Below are 16,984 nucleotides of genomic sequence, written 5' to 3' on the forward strand. Positions count from 1 at the left end.
GTCCATGGCGGTGGAGAAGCTCCCGGAGGTCAATCCTCCCTCCGGCAGGGTGCCGGGAACAGGTCTCCTGACGCTCCCGATCTCGAAAGCGCTCCGGTGGTGGAACGATGGAGAAATTCGCGATTCTGGATGTTGTTCAAGGGTTTCCTCACGGCGGAGTAAATATAAGCCAAATGAGGGCGCCAGGAGAGGTGGGACCTACCCAGGCAGCCTGTGGGCGCGGCCAGGGGCCAGGCCGCGCCGGGATGTCGTCTGGGTGGGCCCTGGCCCCCTCTCGCCCATCTTCATTGATTTGGAAGCTTTACGTTGATTTTTACATATTTTTTCGGGATTTTTGGGGTTCCGGAAAATTGGGTAAAATCCCGTGCAAAAAAGTCATCAGCAGATAGAAACTGGCACTGGGTGCACTAAGTTAGTAGGTTAGTCCAAATATGTGTAAAAAGATATAGAAGTGTAGCGAAACATATAACAATGTCACCCAAAAGATCATGGAGCAAGCAGAAATTATAGATACGTTTGGGACGTATCACTCGCGAGCAACCATCCCTGCGCCCTCGCCATTAACCATCCCTCTGGCATTAATGGGCTGCTTACCTAGCATTATCGCAGTGCTGGAAACCGCGGGCATGAGGGAGGGCCCCACGGACCCGCGTGTGCTCGTGTACGTGTAAGGGCCAGTGCCTTCTCCTGCGCCCGTGCTCGTGTGTGCCCCTGCACATGTCGTACTGGTCCCCATGTGCATGTCCACACCCATGATGCCAGTCCCCGTGCACTCACCTACACCCACCGCTCCCGTGCCTATGCACGGGTCTACACTCACCACGCCCGTGCCCATGCGCGCACCTGCACCCGTCATGCCCCCTCATCGGATTGGGCCGCTGTCATCGACAGCTTCCTCGCAGCACAACTAGTCGCCGCCCCTGGCCCCGGGCCCGTCGATCGCGCGATGACCGGCTCTTTGATTGGGAAGTACATAACATTCTAGTCTCATTTGATGAACTGAACAACTGCACCCGGAAGAATGACAACACGAGCGTAGGACACCACCACCGTTGTTGCCGCCACAACTAGTTTTCTTTATATTGTATCTCCATAGTATGAATGTAAAGTCAAAGATTGACTCAATGAATCCATGGTTTGATGAACTAAGTATTTACCTCTAAATTCATGATATGTCTCCACTGTATCTACTTTTCCTAACACTTTTGCCCTTGTTTTGGACTCTAATTTGCGTGTTTTGAATGAAACTAACCTCGATTGATGCTATTTTCAGCAGAACTACCATGGTGTTGTTTTTATGGAAAAATAAAAGTTCTCGGAATGGAACGAAACTTTTTGGAGATTTTTCTGGAATAAATGAAAAATACTGGAACCAAGACACACTAGAGCGGAGGCCCCAGGAACCCACTAGGCACCAGGGTGTGCGGGCCTAGTGTCTAGTGGGGCCTATAGGTCTCCATTGACCATAATTCGAGTGCTATAAAATCCTATTTTTGAAGAAAAAATAAGAGAGGAAGTTCCATCATGTTTCACGATACGGAGGCACCACCACCTCTTGTTCTTCATGGGAGGCCTAATCTGGAGTCCGTTCGGGGCTCCGAAGAGGGAAATCTTTGGTCTTTGTCATCACCAACCCTCCTTCATCGCCAATTCCATGATGGTCTCCACCGGAAGTGAGTAATACCTTCATAGGCTTGCTGCTCAGTGAAGAGCTGGATGAGATTCATCATGTAATCTAGTTAGTTTTGTTAGGCCTTGATCTCTAGTATACACTATATTCGGAGATTGATGTTGCTATGACTTTGCTATGCTTAATGCTTGTCACTAGGGCCCTAGTGCCATGATTTCAGATCTGAACCGTTTATGTTTTCACCATTATATCTATGTTCTTGATATGATCTTGCAAGTTATATGCACCTACTACGTGTTAGGATCCGCATACCCCCAAAGTGACAATAATTGGGATTCTTTACGGTGATTACCGTAGTATGAGGAGTTCATGTATTCACTATGTGTTCATACTTTGTTCCGGTTCTCTACTAAAAGGAGGCCTTAATATCCCTTTGTTTCCTTATGGACCCCGCTGCCACGAGAGGGTGGGACAAGAAATGTCTTGCAAGTTCTTTTCCATAAGCATGTATGACTATTTACGGAATACATGCCTACATTATATCGATGAACGGGAGCTAGTTCTATGTCTCCCTATGTTCCGACTATTATATGGTGAATATTATCTAGCAATATCACTGATCGACTGCCTACAATTTTTGCACATATTGTGCTTGCTAAGTTACTACTGTTGCTTCTGCTATTACAACTTCTCCAAACTGCTATCACTATTACCATTATTTCTTCTACAGTTATCATTATTACTGCTACTATTACCATTGCTATCAAAACAATCATATTATTGTGCTACTGATCAGTGTGTTGCAGATACTAAATCTCCAAGTGTGGTTGAATTGACAACTTAGCTGCTAATACCTGCAAATATTCTTTGGATCCCATTGTGTCGAATCTATAAATTTGGGTTGAAGACTCTACCCTCGAAAATTCTCGCGATCCCATATACTTGTGGGTTATCAATTCACATAGTAAACAAAAACCATCATTTTTCTCTGAATAAAGACTCCTCACAAACCGTTCAAGTTGAATACCCATTTGGAGATCGATAGCTATCTTTCCTTCGCCCGGAAGCCAAGTGAAAAATTGGTGCCAAGGATTGGTGCAATGCGTCATCGCAAGGTTTCTATAATATGACATGTGTGCCTAGTACAGACAATTCCGGAAGATTTGCATCTATCATATGAGGTAAATTCTCTTTTATCAAATCGGAAACATTGGCATTTGTCGATCTAGTAATATTGGCATTTGCCAACATTGTAGCACTGGCATTTGTCAAATTTTGCAGGTAGAAAATCACAATTAGGGTGTAATTTTGCAACTGAAATTCACTAAACATGGATTTCGTTCATACATGAAGCAGTGGTCCTTGTACAAAAGAGTTCAAGTCAACAACTGAACCGACCAAACATTTCCCAAATTGTTGCCAACCACGTACTGAAATAGCTAGTTCAAATGTATGTACTAGCTAATTTAATTTGTGTGGTACAGTTCAACCTTATCTACCGTTGCAGTTAGGAAGATCTACGACCACATCGCCACAGATGGGTGGAAGAATCTTACAAGAGTCGATGCGCTTGGTGAGGTGAACATGGGTGGTGGTGCTATGGATTTTCTAGGCTTTGGTTAGAGATTGGGGAAGGGAAGACAAATTGCCAAAATATGAAGGTGTGGTGTTGGGAGCCTGGACACAAATATAAGTGAAAGACCATGAGCTAAGGTACTCACTACACACATGTAGTTGCCAGGATGAAACCACCTACGATTGTGAAAAATTAGAGGTGATTTTCTAGTGCCAATTGTCTCCAATCTCTCCAACAAGCGATTTCTGATTTCTGACAACATTTGGATCTTTGCATAACAAGAATAATCACCTCTTGTGGGGTTATTACATGATGATTTCTTTTCTTTGGTCACAACTGTTATAGTGTTTGTTGCTAATGTCCGTTCTTGTACTAGTGATGGAATGTTCAAGGGCCACCCAAAGCAGGAAAGGAAGTCCTTGTCAATTCTGCATTTCAAGCCATCCCTACCTACACCGCAAGTTGCTTTGAACTTCCTTACAAAATGTTTAGAAATTTTTCAATGATCTCTTCAAAGTTTTGGTGGGGAGCAAGCTATGTTGAGAAAAGTGTACATTGGATTGCATGGGACAAGACGTGCACAAAAAAAAGTGAGTGACATGATATTTTGAGACTTTTAAGCTTTTAGTCAAGCTACTCTAGCTAAACAAGAGTGGATAATTGTCCAAGTCTGAGCTTTCTTTGTGCCTAAGTCCTTAAGGCTCGCTATTTAAAAGATGGAAATTTTATGACAGTATCCTACCCCAATGGGGGCTTGTTCACATGGAGAGCTTTTTTCTGATCATCACATATTGAGGGAAGGCATGCTATGACATACAAGAGAAAGAAAAATGTATGGTTTAAATCTAAAAGGAGAAATAGATCGCAAATCTAGGTAATCTCAAGCCACTTGGTGTGGGGTGTATGCTCGGCATCAATTATGTTTGTCATATGTTTTACATGTGTGGGACCGAACTAAGCAGGAGTGAATATTCTCTCATGAGAACATGTATGATATCATGCAGATATTCATTAGAGCACAAGTGGTGGAGGACTATAGAGCATCGAACTTCACAAAGAATGATCTCTTCTCTGTGCGCTCGATAGAACACTTGAGAGTGCCCATGAACAAAATCGAACATGCTAGACCTGAGAGCTTATCATCGGTGGTGGATCATAAAGGATGGATAGCACTTCGCGAGACAAATCTTCCTAGTTAATAAGGCAAAGGTTCATGTATGGCAGGCATGCATATGATGTGAAATACATCATTGTGGATGTTGAACTCCGTATCTAGGTTTCAAAATGGCCATCATTTACTAGAATTTTCCAAATCTTTATGCTCTAAAAACAGAGTCTCGTTGCCTCCCCTCTCGCATCGGTATTCTCACAGAGTACACTTCATTGCTGAATATTGGCATGGCTAGGTGAACGGACTGAGGTTGAACACTCGTTCATGATTCAGGGCCTCTACTACCTATAGTTTGCAAGGAATGAAGCGAAGGAAGGAACAAGTATCACGGAACCACATACAATAGTGGACATAGTTGCAAATTTGATGATTGAATGGAATATATGCATGCAACTTATGTGAGAGTGTCAAAACTAGCTCAGCGTGAGCGGCGGCTCCCGAGCGAGAATGACTGGATCAAAGCTAGTGCCGATGGTGCACCATCAAATATGAGAGAATTCCTTCTATGACACTACTCTTAAATTTGATGCCTTATGTGACACTCCCAACTTTTTGATTCCTTCTATGGTCACTTGTGCAAAAATTATGCCTCACATGACACTACCATCGGTTCTGTTAAATCGTTCTGTCACTTTTTACCCGTCTGACCCAAACTGCCCCCGTTTGACTCGATCTAGCACCCCCAGCCCAGCCTTCCTCACGTTACGAGCAAACCAGATCCCACACCCACAACTCACGCGAAACCCTAGCAGTGGCGGCGCGGCTGTGGCACCGGAAGGCATGGCGGCCGAGGGCGCCATGGAGCAGACGGCGGCTGCTGAAGAACCAGGCGGCGCGACGGCTGAGGGCGGGCAAGGTGTGGCGGCCGACGGCGTCATGGAGCAGGTGGTGGCTGAAGGAGAAGCAGGCGGTGTGGCATCAGAGGGCGGGCAAGGCGCGACGTCGGAGAGCGGGCAAGGAGCAGCGTCGGAGGGCGGGCAAGGCGCGGCGGCCGAGGGCGGGCAAGGCGGGGCGGCCGAGGGCGCCATGGAGGGCGAGCAAGGCGGGGCGGCCGAGGGCCCCATGGAGGGCGGGCAAGGCTGGTCGGCTTGGGCAGATTGGCAAGAAGGGTGAGTGCTTCGAGATTGTACTCTCAAGATGCTGAAATTTAGTAGCAATGTGTGGGCTCGGTATGCTGAAATTTAGTAGCAAGACTAGCAAAACAGCCCAGTCCATTGTGCCTTGCGAGGATGGAGCACCAACAAGGATGCTTTTTCCACCACCAAGGTTAGCACTTATACACTTCTGCCAATGAATATGAAAACTCAGTTTATGTTCTAAGTTTTTTCTTTCTCATCATAGCCAAAGCTTGGAAACTACAATTAAGAAAAAGAGAAAACATGACAACACTAAATCTGGAGGTTCAAAGAGGTACTTTTCTGTATTACTTGATGCTGCTTCCATAAACTTGTTGTATTATGTTGCTGCCATAAACATGATGCTGCTCCAAACTTACCGCTGCCATAAACTTGTTGTTGTCATTATTGCGATAAACTTGCTACTGCCATAAAATTTATGGTGTCATTACTGCCCTAAACTTACTGTTGCCATACACACATGTGCAGATCAAAAACTAGCTCCATTGAGAAGGCCAAGACAAAAAAGAAGGTTGCTGAGAAGATTCCGATGCCACTTGACAGCCCTGCTATGAGCACAAGGAGCAGAAAGTGTAATCCTCCTAGCCCTGCTATGAGCACAAGAAGCAAAAGAGGGCTCAGCTTGTAATTGCATATGCTTCTATGCTCTTCCATTGATGTAAGAGATCTCTTGATGTAATGGTTCTTTTGGAGTTCCTGTGATATGCTGGTTCTTTTGGAAGTCCTTTGGCCTGACATATGTGAACTATTGGTGACTTATGTGTGAATCTGGTTGCTTATGGCACTTGTTGGGAATTGTGCAATCCATTATATACATATAAACTGTGTGCAGGGGATATGGCATCAAAATACAGGGGTGGTTCTGCCGATTTTTTGAATTTTTTTGAATTTTTATTGTATTTTTGTCACACATAGTACAACAATATTTCTTTTATTTTTGTCACACATTACATCAGGGGAAAAAGTGACTTTGTATGTGAAAAGTTGACACCGTTAGCTCTAAAAATATACTAGAGTGTCATGTGAGGCATATTTTTTACACAAGTGACCGTAGAAGGAAGCAAAAAGTTGGGAGTGCACATAAGGCATAAAATTTAAGAGTAGAGTCATAGAAGGAATTCTCTCATCAAATATTGGGAGAAAGGGGCCGTGTTGTGTTGAGGGACCACCATGGAGTGATTCGAGTAGGCATGTGCCACTTTTTCTTCTCGGCATAAGTGGAAACCCGTACCAAGAAAGGTTTTGGTGTTCGTACGAAGAATCTCGTAATTGAAGTTGAGCACAAATGTGTAGTGACATGATGACACATACATTTATGTGTTGTCGCTTCTATCCTATCAGACCCTAGTTTCTTGCATGCATTTATGTGTGCTAGACATATTTTGACCTCTATTTGCGTGTAGGCAATTACAGATTAGACGGTTGGATCTATGGTATCCGTGATTCATTATTTGCGTATTTCAAATGATTTTTTTGTTAGGCGTGACTAATGAGAACCTTCTTAACTCACATAAGCGACGATAACTTGTTTTCAAACATATATAATCCCATAGAAAACAAAGTGAATCTAGCATTGACTTGAATGCACTAAATGAATCAGGATATGATGAGGCAGGTTTCTACTAAGGTATTTGTAATTTAATTCAAAACAAACTCTAATGATGAGTCACGTCTTATACAACCTATATTGTACGGAGAATCTAACGAGCACCAACATGCGAGAGCAAGTCGTCGCTTTCAGCATATCACTAGTTAACTAATATTTAGCATGTATTTATGCATTAAAATCATTGTTGATGTCCTTACACAATTATTGACTTTCATGTGTTTGATGCTGATTTAAATGCATGGATCGCTAGTAGGCAAATCACCAACTTCCATGTGTTTTTATACTCATTAATCTATGGATATGTATGATTATACACTCAATAGAAGTTGTATTTTCCTAATAGTGCACCCATTGATGAATTAGATCACAACGTCTAACTTGTAGATATATTTTGTTGTAGGCTAGACTACTCAAAATTTGTAAATTTGTGTTTTAGAAAAGAGAGGGTAAAGCCCCCCAACCTTTGCATGGATTAATGCACACTTCATTTGGTATATTGGCATGACCATAGCGTCTATCTTGCATGTACTTCAATGAAAATAAGTGCAAACTCAAACATAGTAATACCCATGTGCGCGTGCTCCTTATGGTAGTGTTGAAGTGCATGTTATATAAGATCATATGCTCCTACAAGCCAAATTTAACATTTTATATTAATCTTCCTCTTTAAGAATGGAAAAGACTGAGTAAGTGGTATCCTCATCAACACACTCAAAAAAGTGCAATGCCTACGAGAGGAGAACTGATGAATAGCATGGATTTTATAGCTACACATGACATATATCGCACTGTGCACACATAATACTGCCTAGTGTCAAGAAGAATCATCATTTGCGACGGTGAACTGAACTAGCCAGATGTTTGGAGTTTAGTTTCAAAAATCGGAGTGTCAACCAAAGTTAGGCCCATTGACAACATGATCAAACCATTAGAGAGTTCGTTTGTCTATGATTGGTGTTATGTTAGATAGTTGAGTGGTAAATAACTAACTGAATGTATGTAGCTTGCACATGTTATTGTTATGCAGCCCGTACACAACCCAGGTTTGAAACAAATACAATACATACATCTTTAATAGGAACAAACTGGTATATCAATAGCAATTTATGTATTAAAACTTTAGATGGCGGGATGTATGGCAACCGTGATTTATTTTTCGGATATTAAACAAAAACATGTGGGTAGTTATGACTAACTAGAACTTTTCAATTCCTAGAGAGGTGATATAAAAATATTAAACATATCTAAGACATAAAAGTAAAGTGAATCTAACATTGCCTTGCATGTGCTAAACGAATGCTATTATGACGTGGGATGTTTCTAGCCAAGAGTTTTTGTTAATTAATTGAACAAACATAATCTAATGAGCATCGTGGTGCATGGCATACCGTATATATTGTATGCAAAATCTAATGACCACCAAGGTGTGAGAACAAGAACATGTTGTGAGTTTCATCACATAGCTAATTTCTACCAGGCATATATGCACTCAAATTGTCTGATGATGTCCATACATAGTTATTCGCTTTCCAGTGTCTTTATGCTTATTAATCTATGGATATGTACGACCATACATTTTGCATGTACCCAATAATGCATTCAGGGTTGATTTCATCAAAGTGTGTCTAATCTATAGAGATATTTATAGACCAGACTTCTCAAAATTCATCAAATTAATGTTTTTATACACAGGGTAAATAATACGGCCTTCACATCGACTGATGCACACAATCTTCATACCATGATCATAGCGTAAATCAGGGAACTACTTCAGTGACAATAGGTGCTAACTCGAACATAGTAATGCCTATGTGCAAGTGATCCTTACAATAGTGTTGAAAAACTTGACATTCAAGGATCTGCAGGATCCAGAGTTGTCAGAGTTGCGTCTCAAGTCTTAGAATCTTACGACCTTACAATCCAAAGTATCCCCTTCGATTCTGCGATTTTTCTCATAGAATCTAAGTTTCTACGATCTTGGTAGTTATGATTCCATGATTCACGATCCTATCAATGGAGCTCCGATCTGATTCAGAATCTCGATTCTGACAACTTTGCCACGATCGTATATTTCTACGAGCCAAATTGAGCATCTGGTGTACTCTTCCTATTTAAGAGTAGAAGAGTCGGAGTAGGTCGTATCACAGTTAACACATAGATAAAATCCAATGACTACCCGAGGAAAAATGGTGAATAGGGTAAAAGTTATAGCTACACATCACATGTGGCACACTTGCACACATAATACTACTTAAGGTTAAGAAGCATCATAATTTGCGATAGTGAAGTTAACTACTCAAGTTTTTGGAGTTTACATTAAAAAAAATCTTAGGGCTTGTTTGAATTGTGCGTGCACTAGCCCTACAAAAAAGCGGGTACTAATTTATTGACAAACAAATTCACCACAAGGGAAATCCACGGAAGTAAAATCTGGAGGGGCAGCAAAAACATTGGCTCTTTTTGAGACTTTAGGGGCCAAGCAAATACATGACCATTGCGCTATGTTTGTTTATTGAGTGGTACAATACTAACACAGTGTATTTACCTTGCTCAAGGAAAATACCCCTGGAAACCTGATGGTAGATGAACCCTATACAAAAGTTGTTGGATTGTTTTTAGCAACTCAGGAAAAAATCAAAAATATTCGAAACTTCTTTTTGTTAAACTTGACTTATTGGCCTACTCATAAAACAATGACCACAAAAAGATGTCGACAAAAAATCTGAGCATAAAAGACAAAGTGTCCATGACAATATTGAGTTAATAGTACACCTAGTATAGTGCTGATTTTGACTTTGTGTTGGACAATATCACGATATTCATTTCATTCCCAAAATATATGTGTATAACGATTTATCTTGTTTTTTCTGGACAGTTGTCATGATTTTTTCACCATTTCTTTAAATTACTAACTTAAAAAAAGGGATGGACACCCGAGAGCCAAACGTCCCCCTCCGCTTGTACAAGCTATTGTATGCAGGCCAATAGGCATCACATGTTTGGGACACAATGCATATACATATTTGAAGAAAATATACATCTTTAAACAGTACGCTAAAAAACATATTTAAAATAACAACCTGGTATACTATCTCTAGTCCATAATATCAATCCCACGATGATACACAAGAGTGATAAAACTCGAGAAATCTTTAATAAAATCATATCATACTTGATCTCATCTGTTAAAACAGTAGAGGCTTGTTTGATTGCGCGCATAAGGCTCAATTAGATCCTCGCGGAAAGGAAACGGACTGATTGGCTGCCCCGCGTATACCTGCATGGCACGAACTTTAAAGCATCTCCAAGCCAGGACACGCAACTACGTGTGAATAAGTAGTTTCTAGAGAGCTAGTCCAAGAAATGCACAACGAATGCACACGAATAGGCCCCTTGCACGAGAGGTGGCTCGAGGGATGCAAGCTGTGTTCGTGCTTCTTCTTCTACCAACACTAAGCTTGTTCCTAACCTTCTTTTCCTTCTTCCCTCTAATCTATTCGTGATAAGTTCAAGACAAAAAAGATGCACATCGATGATATGGTTTCATTTTTGTGATCGGTTCATAGTTCCGTCCATCTTAAATACTCAATTTTGTGTTCACATTTGAATCTATTTTGGAAGGATTTTTTCAAATTTTCCGTGCATGGTCGACCATTTAAAATTTTCTTTCACCGACAGCTTCATAACGTAGTTCCACAAGACATTCGTGTTGCAAGTTTTATGTTTCAAGGTCCTATGACGCCGTCATGACATGCACACTGTATTTTTTCTCCTCTGTCCTATGCCTCAGAACCCTCCTATTCATTCCTTTTGTCGTACGCACCATTCCTGTGGACCTCCTACTACACTTGGCCTCCTCTCTCTCGTCCTACTACACTAGCGCCGCCATGACGCACACACTGTATTTTTTCTCCTGTGTCATCTGTCTCAGAACCCTCCTATTCACCCCTTTAGCTGGCGGCATTGTTTCTCTTGACCCCCTTGCCCGCATCTTACTACAAAGGAGTCGTTTTTGACGTCAGTCATCTTGGCCTCCTTTCTCGTCCTACTGCACTGAAGCTACCATTGCGCAAGCACTGCATTTCTACCCCTCTGTCCATTTTCTTCATGTGAACTTTATCTGCGGTAATGAGATGCCAATAATTTTGCTGCGCCGCTGATGGGGTCGCTCGTGCATGACTTTGTGCATGTCTTGTCGGACGCGGCACCATGACCACCGTCCACCATAGTTATCATGGTCCGACACGCTCTGCATTTCTCCTTCATCGTCCTCTTCCTCAGTGCTCCTCCGTACAGACTTTCTCTGCGACGGCAACGCTAGCAATTAGTTCGCCTCAGCGCTGATAGGAATGCTTGCCCGAGACTCTGTACTCGTCATGTTGGACGCGACACCGCGGTCATCATCCACAACAGTTGCCATGGTCTGACACACACTGCATTTCTCCACCCCTGTCTTCTGCCTCAACGCTCCTCCGCACGGACTTTCTGTATGACAACTAGTTCGCCGCAGCATCGGCAGGAACAATCGTCCGAGAATCCTCGCTCTTGTTGTCGGAGGCGACGCTACGGTCACCGTGCACCATAGTCGGGAGACAAGGTGTAGCTGTGTGTCTGTATAGTGCAAGTGTTAGTTGTTACTCCTATCCCGTGTATACAACTAAATAATCCCTCGGTTCCGAAATATAAGTCTTTTATGAGATTTCACTAGTGGACTACATACGAAACAAAATGAGTGAATGTACACTATAACGTATGTCTATATACATCCATATGTAGTTTCCTAGTAGAATCTCTAAAAAGACTTATATTTAGAAACGGAGGAAGTACCATGTAGTTGGGTGAGCCATGCAAATATAGGCAACCAAATGCTATGCCAAGATTGTTCCCTTAATGCGAGAGGTCTAGACGCGGGCAACCAAACAATGTGTAGATGTTAGTTTTTCTCCTGTATTTTCTCAACCAATTTTCGGTGAGGGAGGCTTTGTTGAGCCAGGCTGCACTGGAACAGCTGCCAAACATGTTCTAGATAGATCTGTAGTATGTTTATCTATTAGTCCACCTCTTACATACAAATTGTAAGGCATGTACGGTTTTTCCCATAAGTCAATGATGTCTATGTTTGATGAACTGTGTTTTTTTATAAGAAAAACAGGATAATTCCCATGAGCATCGTTCAGAGCGTAGGAAATAAAAATCATATGGGGACCAGGAATTATAAACCATAACCAAGCACCAACAGTACTGCAACAATCATGCCAAGTTTACAATATCCTCTCACTGATATTCCCATCCCATCGATAGCCAGCACGAAGAGCAGGAGTACGCTAACACTCGTCATCACAGGCAGGTAGCATGCTAGAGCTGCTTGCCCGCGCATCTTCGGACGACGCACCGCGGGCACGCTTCTGTGGAGGTGGCTGACCCAACGCAGTGCCGAGCAGCAGTAGTGCTGCTGGCTCCATATCCCCCGCAGCCGTCGTCACAGCGGCCGGCGGCGCCTGACCTTGCACCGTGACGCCGTTCGGCGGCGGTACACCCAACATAACGACGGACGGCTGTGGTGCCATTTCCTCCGTTGCCGTTGTCACATCTGCCGCCGGCAGCTGACCTTGCACCGTGATGCCGGCCAGGGGTGGAACCAACGCGGAGTCGGACGGCTGTGGCGGTGGCGCCATCTGCCCCGTCGCAGCCTGCCCTGGCGCCGTGGCTCGCTTGTTGCCGTGTCCCACGTAGCCCGTAACCTCGCGGTACCGGCGGAGGTGCGCAGTGAGGGGCCCGACGTAGTTGTCGAAGCCGAGCTCTTCCATGGCTTTGATCACGTGGAGGCCAGTCATCTTATCCTTGCCCTCCTTCCTGCGCTGCTCGTGTGACTCCATGACGACAATGCCCATGAAGTCTTTCACACACTCGTCCACGAGGTCCGTGGCGTCTCGGTGGATCATGGCGCGCGGGTTCGTCGGCAGGGCGCGTTGCATGATGCGCTCCACAGTATTGGCCCAGAACGCCCGCTCCTTCTTCGGCGTGCCTGCATGTCACGCATGTGCATTATACTCAGGACTTCAGAAAAAAATAAAGACATGGTACTCCCTCCGTTCCATAAAATTGGCAATGAGATGTACTTCCGCCGTCTTAAAGTGTTTTTTTCTAATACAATTTTAATATGAAGTTGTATTAGATTAAAAAAAACTTAATTTGGAACAAAAAGAGTATTTGATTACACTAGAGGGCATAAGAATCCACAAGCCATAGAACGAAAATTATTGTTGATCTAGATCTAGATTTTAAAGGGTATTTCTTCTCTGTAGAATCGTTGGGCAACTTACTTTTAAAACTTCCATTCATACAACAAAAAAGATTAAAAGCATAAAATATATTAATTGAAACAAAGTGGATCTGAAATTGTGCAGGGACAAACTAAAGATTTGTTGATGTTTTAAATAATTTCTCCATGGACATTCATGGTTTAGTAATATACTCCGTATTTGAACAACGCATGCATGATTACAAAAGCCAAATACTTCACACAGATGATCTGAAGAAGAATCGACCAATTTTATCTACTTTTACCTTCTCCTGCCTTGTTGACACCATCATTGCCTTGCCTTGCTTCCATCGCTTCTTGTCTCAGTTACTAGATCTATGATGTCCTTAGGGTTGTTCTACCACACCCATTCCACAATTTATAAGAAAAGGCTACCAGGTGGGTGGCCTCAGCGAGGAGCCAGCTGGTGGTATTTGATGCTATCTGATAAGAAACATAAGGACATTAATAGAAGAAATTGATTGTAAGATAAAAAAGATATGCATGCAGTTAATGCTTGCGCATTCTCCAAACACATAGCCAACGATAAATCATGTATAAATGTGATTATAGCCGTTGACTGCTACTAGTACAAATGTACGTAGTTGCTGTTCTTTCCTCAAACCGTGTTTACACGTCATTTCGAAACTGAAATGGTACATTATACACGAGGCTACAAAGTTATAACATAAAGACCACCAAAATATTGACGACCCCAAACTTTAGAGATGTGTATTCAGAAGAAGAAAATAAAATATGGTGTTCACAATAGCAAAGGTCAATAAGATTTGCAAAATAAAATAAAATAGCAAAGGTCAATAAACAACGGTACATGGCACTATGTTGTGACCTGGTGCAAAGATTAGTTCTATTTCCCACTAAGCTGGGTTGGGGTCCGGTGCACTTTACAATGTTAAACGATATCAAGTTTTTTACGTGATATTTTGAATATCCGACTCCCAAATTATGATGAATATGATTGGATTATATTGCTTGGCAACCAGAAAAGAACAGAGTTTTTATTGCCCCTACGTATTGCATACCGGCTAGACGTGGACGAAAAGAATTTTGTGATGATTGAATCCAGTCACAATAGGCCAGGGAATCGTAGAATTTGAAATAATATATGCAAATCAAATGTACCCCATAAAGTGTGAATCTTTACATGGAGACTAGCAATTGAATCACTAGTGGTTCAGACTAATATATTTCGACGGATCCTGGGTCTGACCCCGATTTGGAGTGTATCTGGAGCTGATGATGAAAACAAGCTTTCATATGGCAAAACAATGCATATTTGCAAGCGCCCTTTGGCACGCGCAAAAGGATGTGTGCAATCTCCCCCCCCCCCCTCCCCCGAGAATGAGGTAAAATACACTGGAAGAGATGGGGTCCTGGTCTTGCTGGATAAGGTGAGCGAAGATCTAAGACAAAAAATTATCACTAGTGGAGAAAGGGGTATTATAACCGGTTGGTAAGGGCCTTTGGACCCGGATACACATCCGGTGCTACGTATCCGGGACTAAAGCCCCCCCCCCCCTTTAGCACCGGTCTCTTACAAACCGGTGCTAAAGGCCTCCACGTGGACGCCGAAGAGTGCGCGCAGGCGGAGGACCTTTAGAACCGGTTGGTAACACCAACCGGTCCTAATGGTTTTTTTTTCTTTTTTTTTCCTTTTCTTTTCAGGGTTTCCGATTCCGTATTTCGGTGTTTCCGTGTTCCGTATTTTCAGGGTTTTCGTTTACGTGTTTCCGGTTCCGTATTTCCATTTATGTCTTTCCGATTCCGTGTTTCCGATTCCGTGTGTCCGTGTTCCGTTTTTTATGAACACGGAATCGGAAACACGTATCCGGAAACACCGATTCCGTGTTTGCGGTTAAGTGTTTTCGATTCCGTGTTTGTGGTTAAATGTTGATGCACCAAATAAAAGTACATATATACATGTAACACGAAGTACTGGACCGATTATCATTACATAATTTGAAGTTCGTTTCCTATAGCTGTATACTTGCATAGAGAAGGGAGCTGGCTATTGGTTCATAGGATGGAAAAATTCTCCGCCTTCATCTATGACTTGCGTGAGGAGAAATCCTGCCAATTCCTCTGCAACTGCCTTGCAACGTTGGATTGGTCTTAGCATCGCCCGCTTTCGTTGCAGCTTTAAAAGAAGTAGATGAAAACAATTAAGTTATGAACAAAACTAACATAATTGATGGCAACATAAATAAAGTTGTGAAGATCCGGTTACGTACCTCTAGATTTCTGGAAGTACGGGATTTCTCATTGATAATCCTGTGAATGTACTCGCAAACGTAGTATCCACAATAATCAGTGCCCTGTGGTTGTTGCGGGACGCCCTATATACGAGAACATAATTCAGTCAAATTAATAATAATCAAGAGAATGGTAATGGTATTGAAACCAGGGTACGTAGTACTACTTACTTTGTTAATCTGAAAGTGGAGCTTGTCTGCCCATGTACCGGGTTCTTCCTTGATGAACATTTGCCAAACCCTGGCCGACAAAGAAAAATGAATACAAGAGTTAATTATTACTTACTTGATATCAGGAAATGAACGAAAAAGAGGCCGATGAACGAAAGAGGCCGATATATATATACCTTTGAAGCATCTGACGCGCGCTCTTCCATTTGTCAGCGTCCCACGTTAACGGGTCCCAGACTTCAACTTGTCCTTGATCGATTCTAATGATGAACAATACGAAGTGGGACCTGCGCACGTGTACACACGCAGTCATGCATACTCATCAATTACACTTAACATCAGGTAAGCAAAATGGAATGTGTACAAGACAGTAACACTCACTTGAATCCGTAGGGCCAAAGTATTTCTTTTTTGGTACTTTGTCGCTTCAAAAACCTTAGAAAATCATCCGGTGTATCCTTGTTGAACTTTTCTATTGTCTCTTGATGAAACGAATACGGGTCAATGAACCCAAAGTCCCAGATTCCTGCCAGCCTGCATTCACGAATCTTCATTCTGCATAGTAGCGTACAAAAAGAATGTCTCGTGAGTGATAATTATACGGGCAATGAACGCGAGCTTAACTAAATAATTAAATTACACAAATAAATCACTTACAAATAGTAGCAGCTGACGATAGCTTTGTCGAGGGCACGTTGATTGTACATCTGGAAAAAATCATCGAACCCAACCTCCACACCGTACTCTCCGAAGTAGTGTTGATCCTGAACTTCCGCCATGATACAATCTCTCTTTTGCCTTGCGGCCTCCAAGTACCAACCATGTAAATTCCATAGTTGGGTTGTTAGAGCACTAGGATTTTTGACCAGAGGGTGCTCGGGCTTATATTTATATACCACATCAGCAATAGCGTAACCTACGTCGCCCATGCGTGGACCGGACACTGAAGCCTGGTCAGATAACACCTTGAGCGGGGCAATTGACTGTGCTTCTTGTTGTCCGAGCTGGGGAACTTGTTTCCTGCATTTCGTCTGCTCCGCCTTCTTCATCTGCTCCGCCTGCTTCATCTGTGCGATGTGCATCTTTTCAATGAACCGTTCATAGTCTGAAAGGGGCG

At 42.7% G+C, this 16,984-nt stretch overlaps 1 protein-coding gene across 1 annotated transcript; it reads right to left on the reverse strand.

The window, feature by feature from the left end:
- Positions 1 to 12,382: 12,382 nt before the first annotated feature.
- On the reverse strand, positions 12,383 to 13,798 carry LOC123413041 (nuclear transcription factor Y subunit B-1-like). The gene is made up of 2 exons (XM_045105987.1): positions 13,690 to 13,798; positions 12,383 to 13,147 (listed from the first exon to the last, which is right to left on the reverse strand). Exons 1-2 carry the CDS (start codon positions 13,733 to 13,735, stop codon positions 12,447 to 12,449), a joined length of 747 nt encoding a protein of 248 aa, XP_044961922.1. The 5' UTR covers positions 13,736 to 13,798; the 3' UTR covers positions 12,383 to 12,446.
- Positions 13,799 to 16,984: the final 3,186 nt, after the last annotated feature.

The sequence above is a fragment of the Hordeum vulgare genome, chromosome 7H, assembly GCF_904849725.1.
Source record: "Hordeum vulgare subsp. vulgare chromosome 7H, MorexV3_pseudomolecules_assembly, whole genome shotgun sequence".
In the NCBI taxonomy this organism is placed as follows: Eukaryota; Viridiplantae; Streptophyta; class Magnoliopsida; order Poales; family Poaceae; genus Hordeum; species Hordeum vulgare.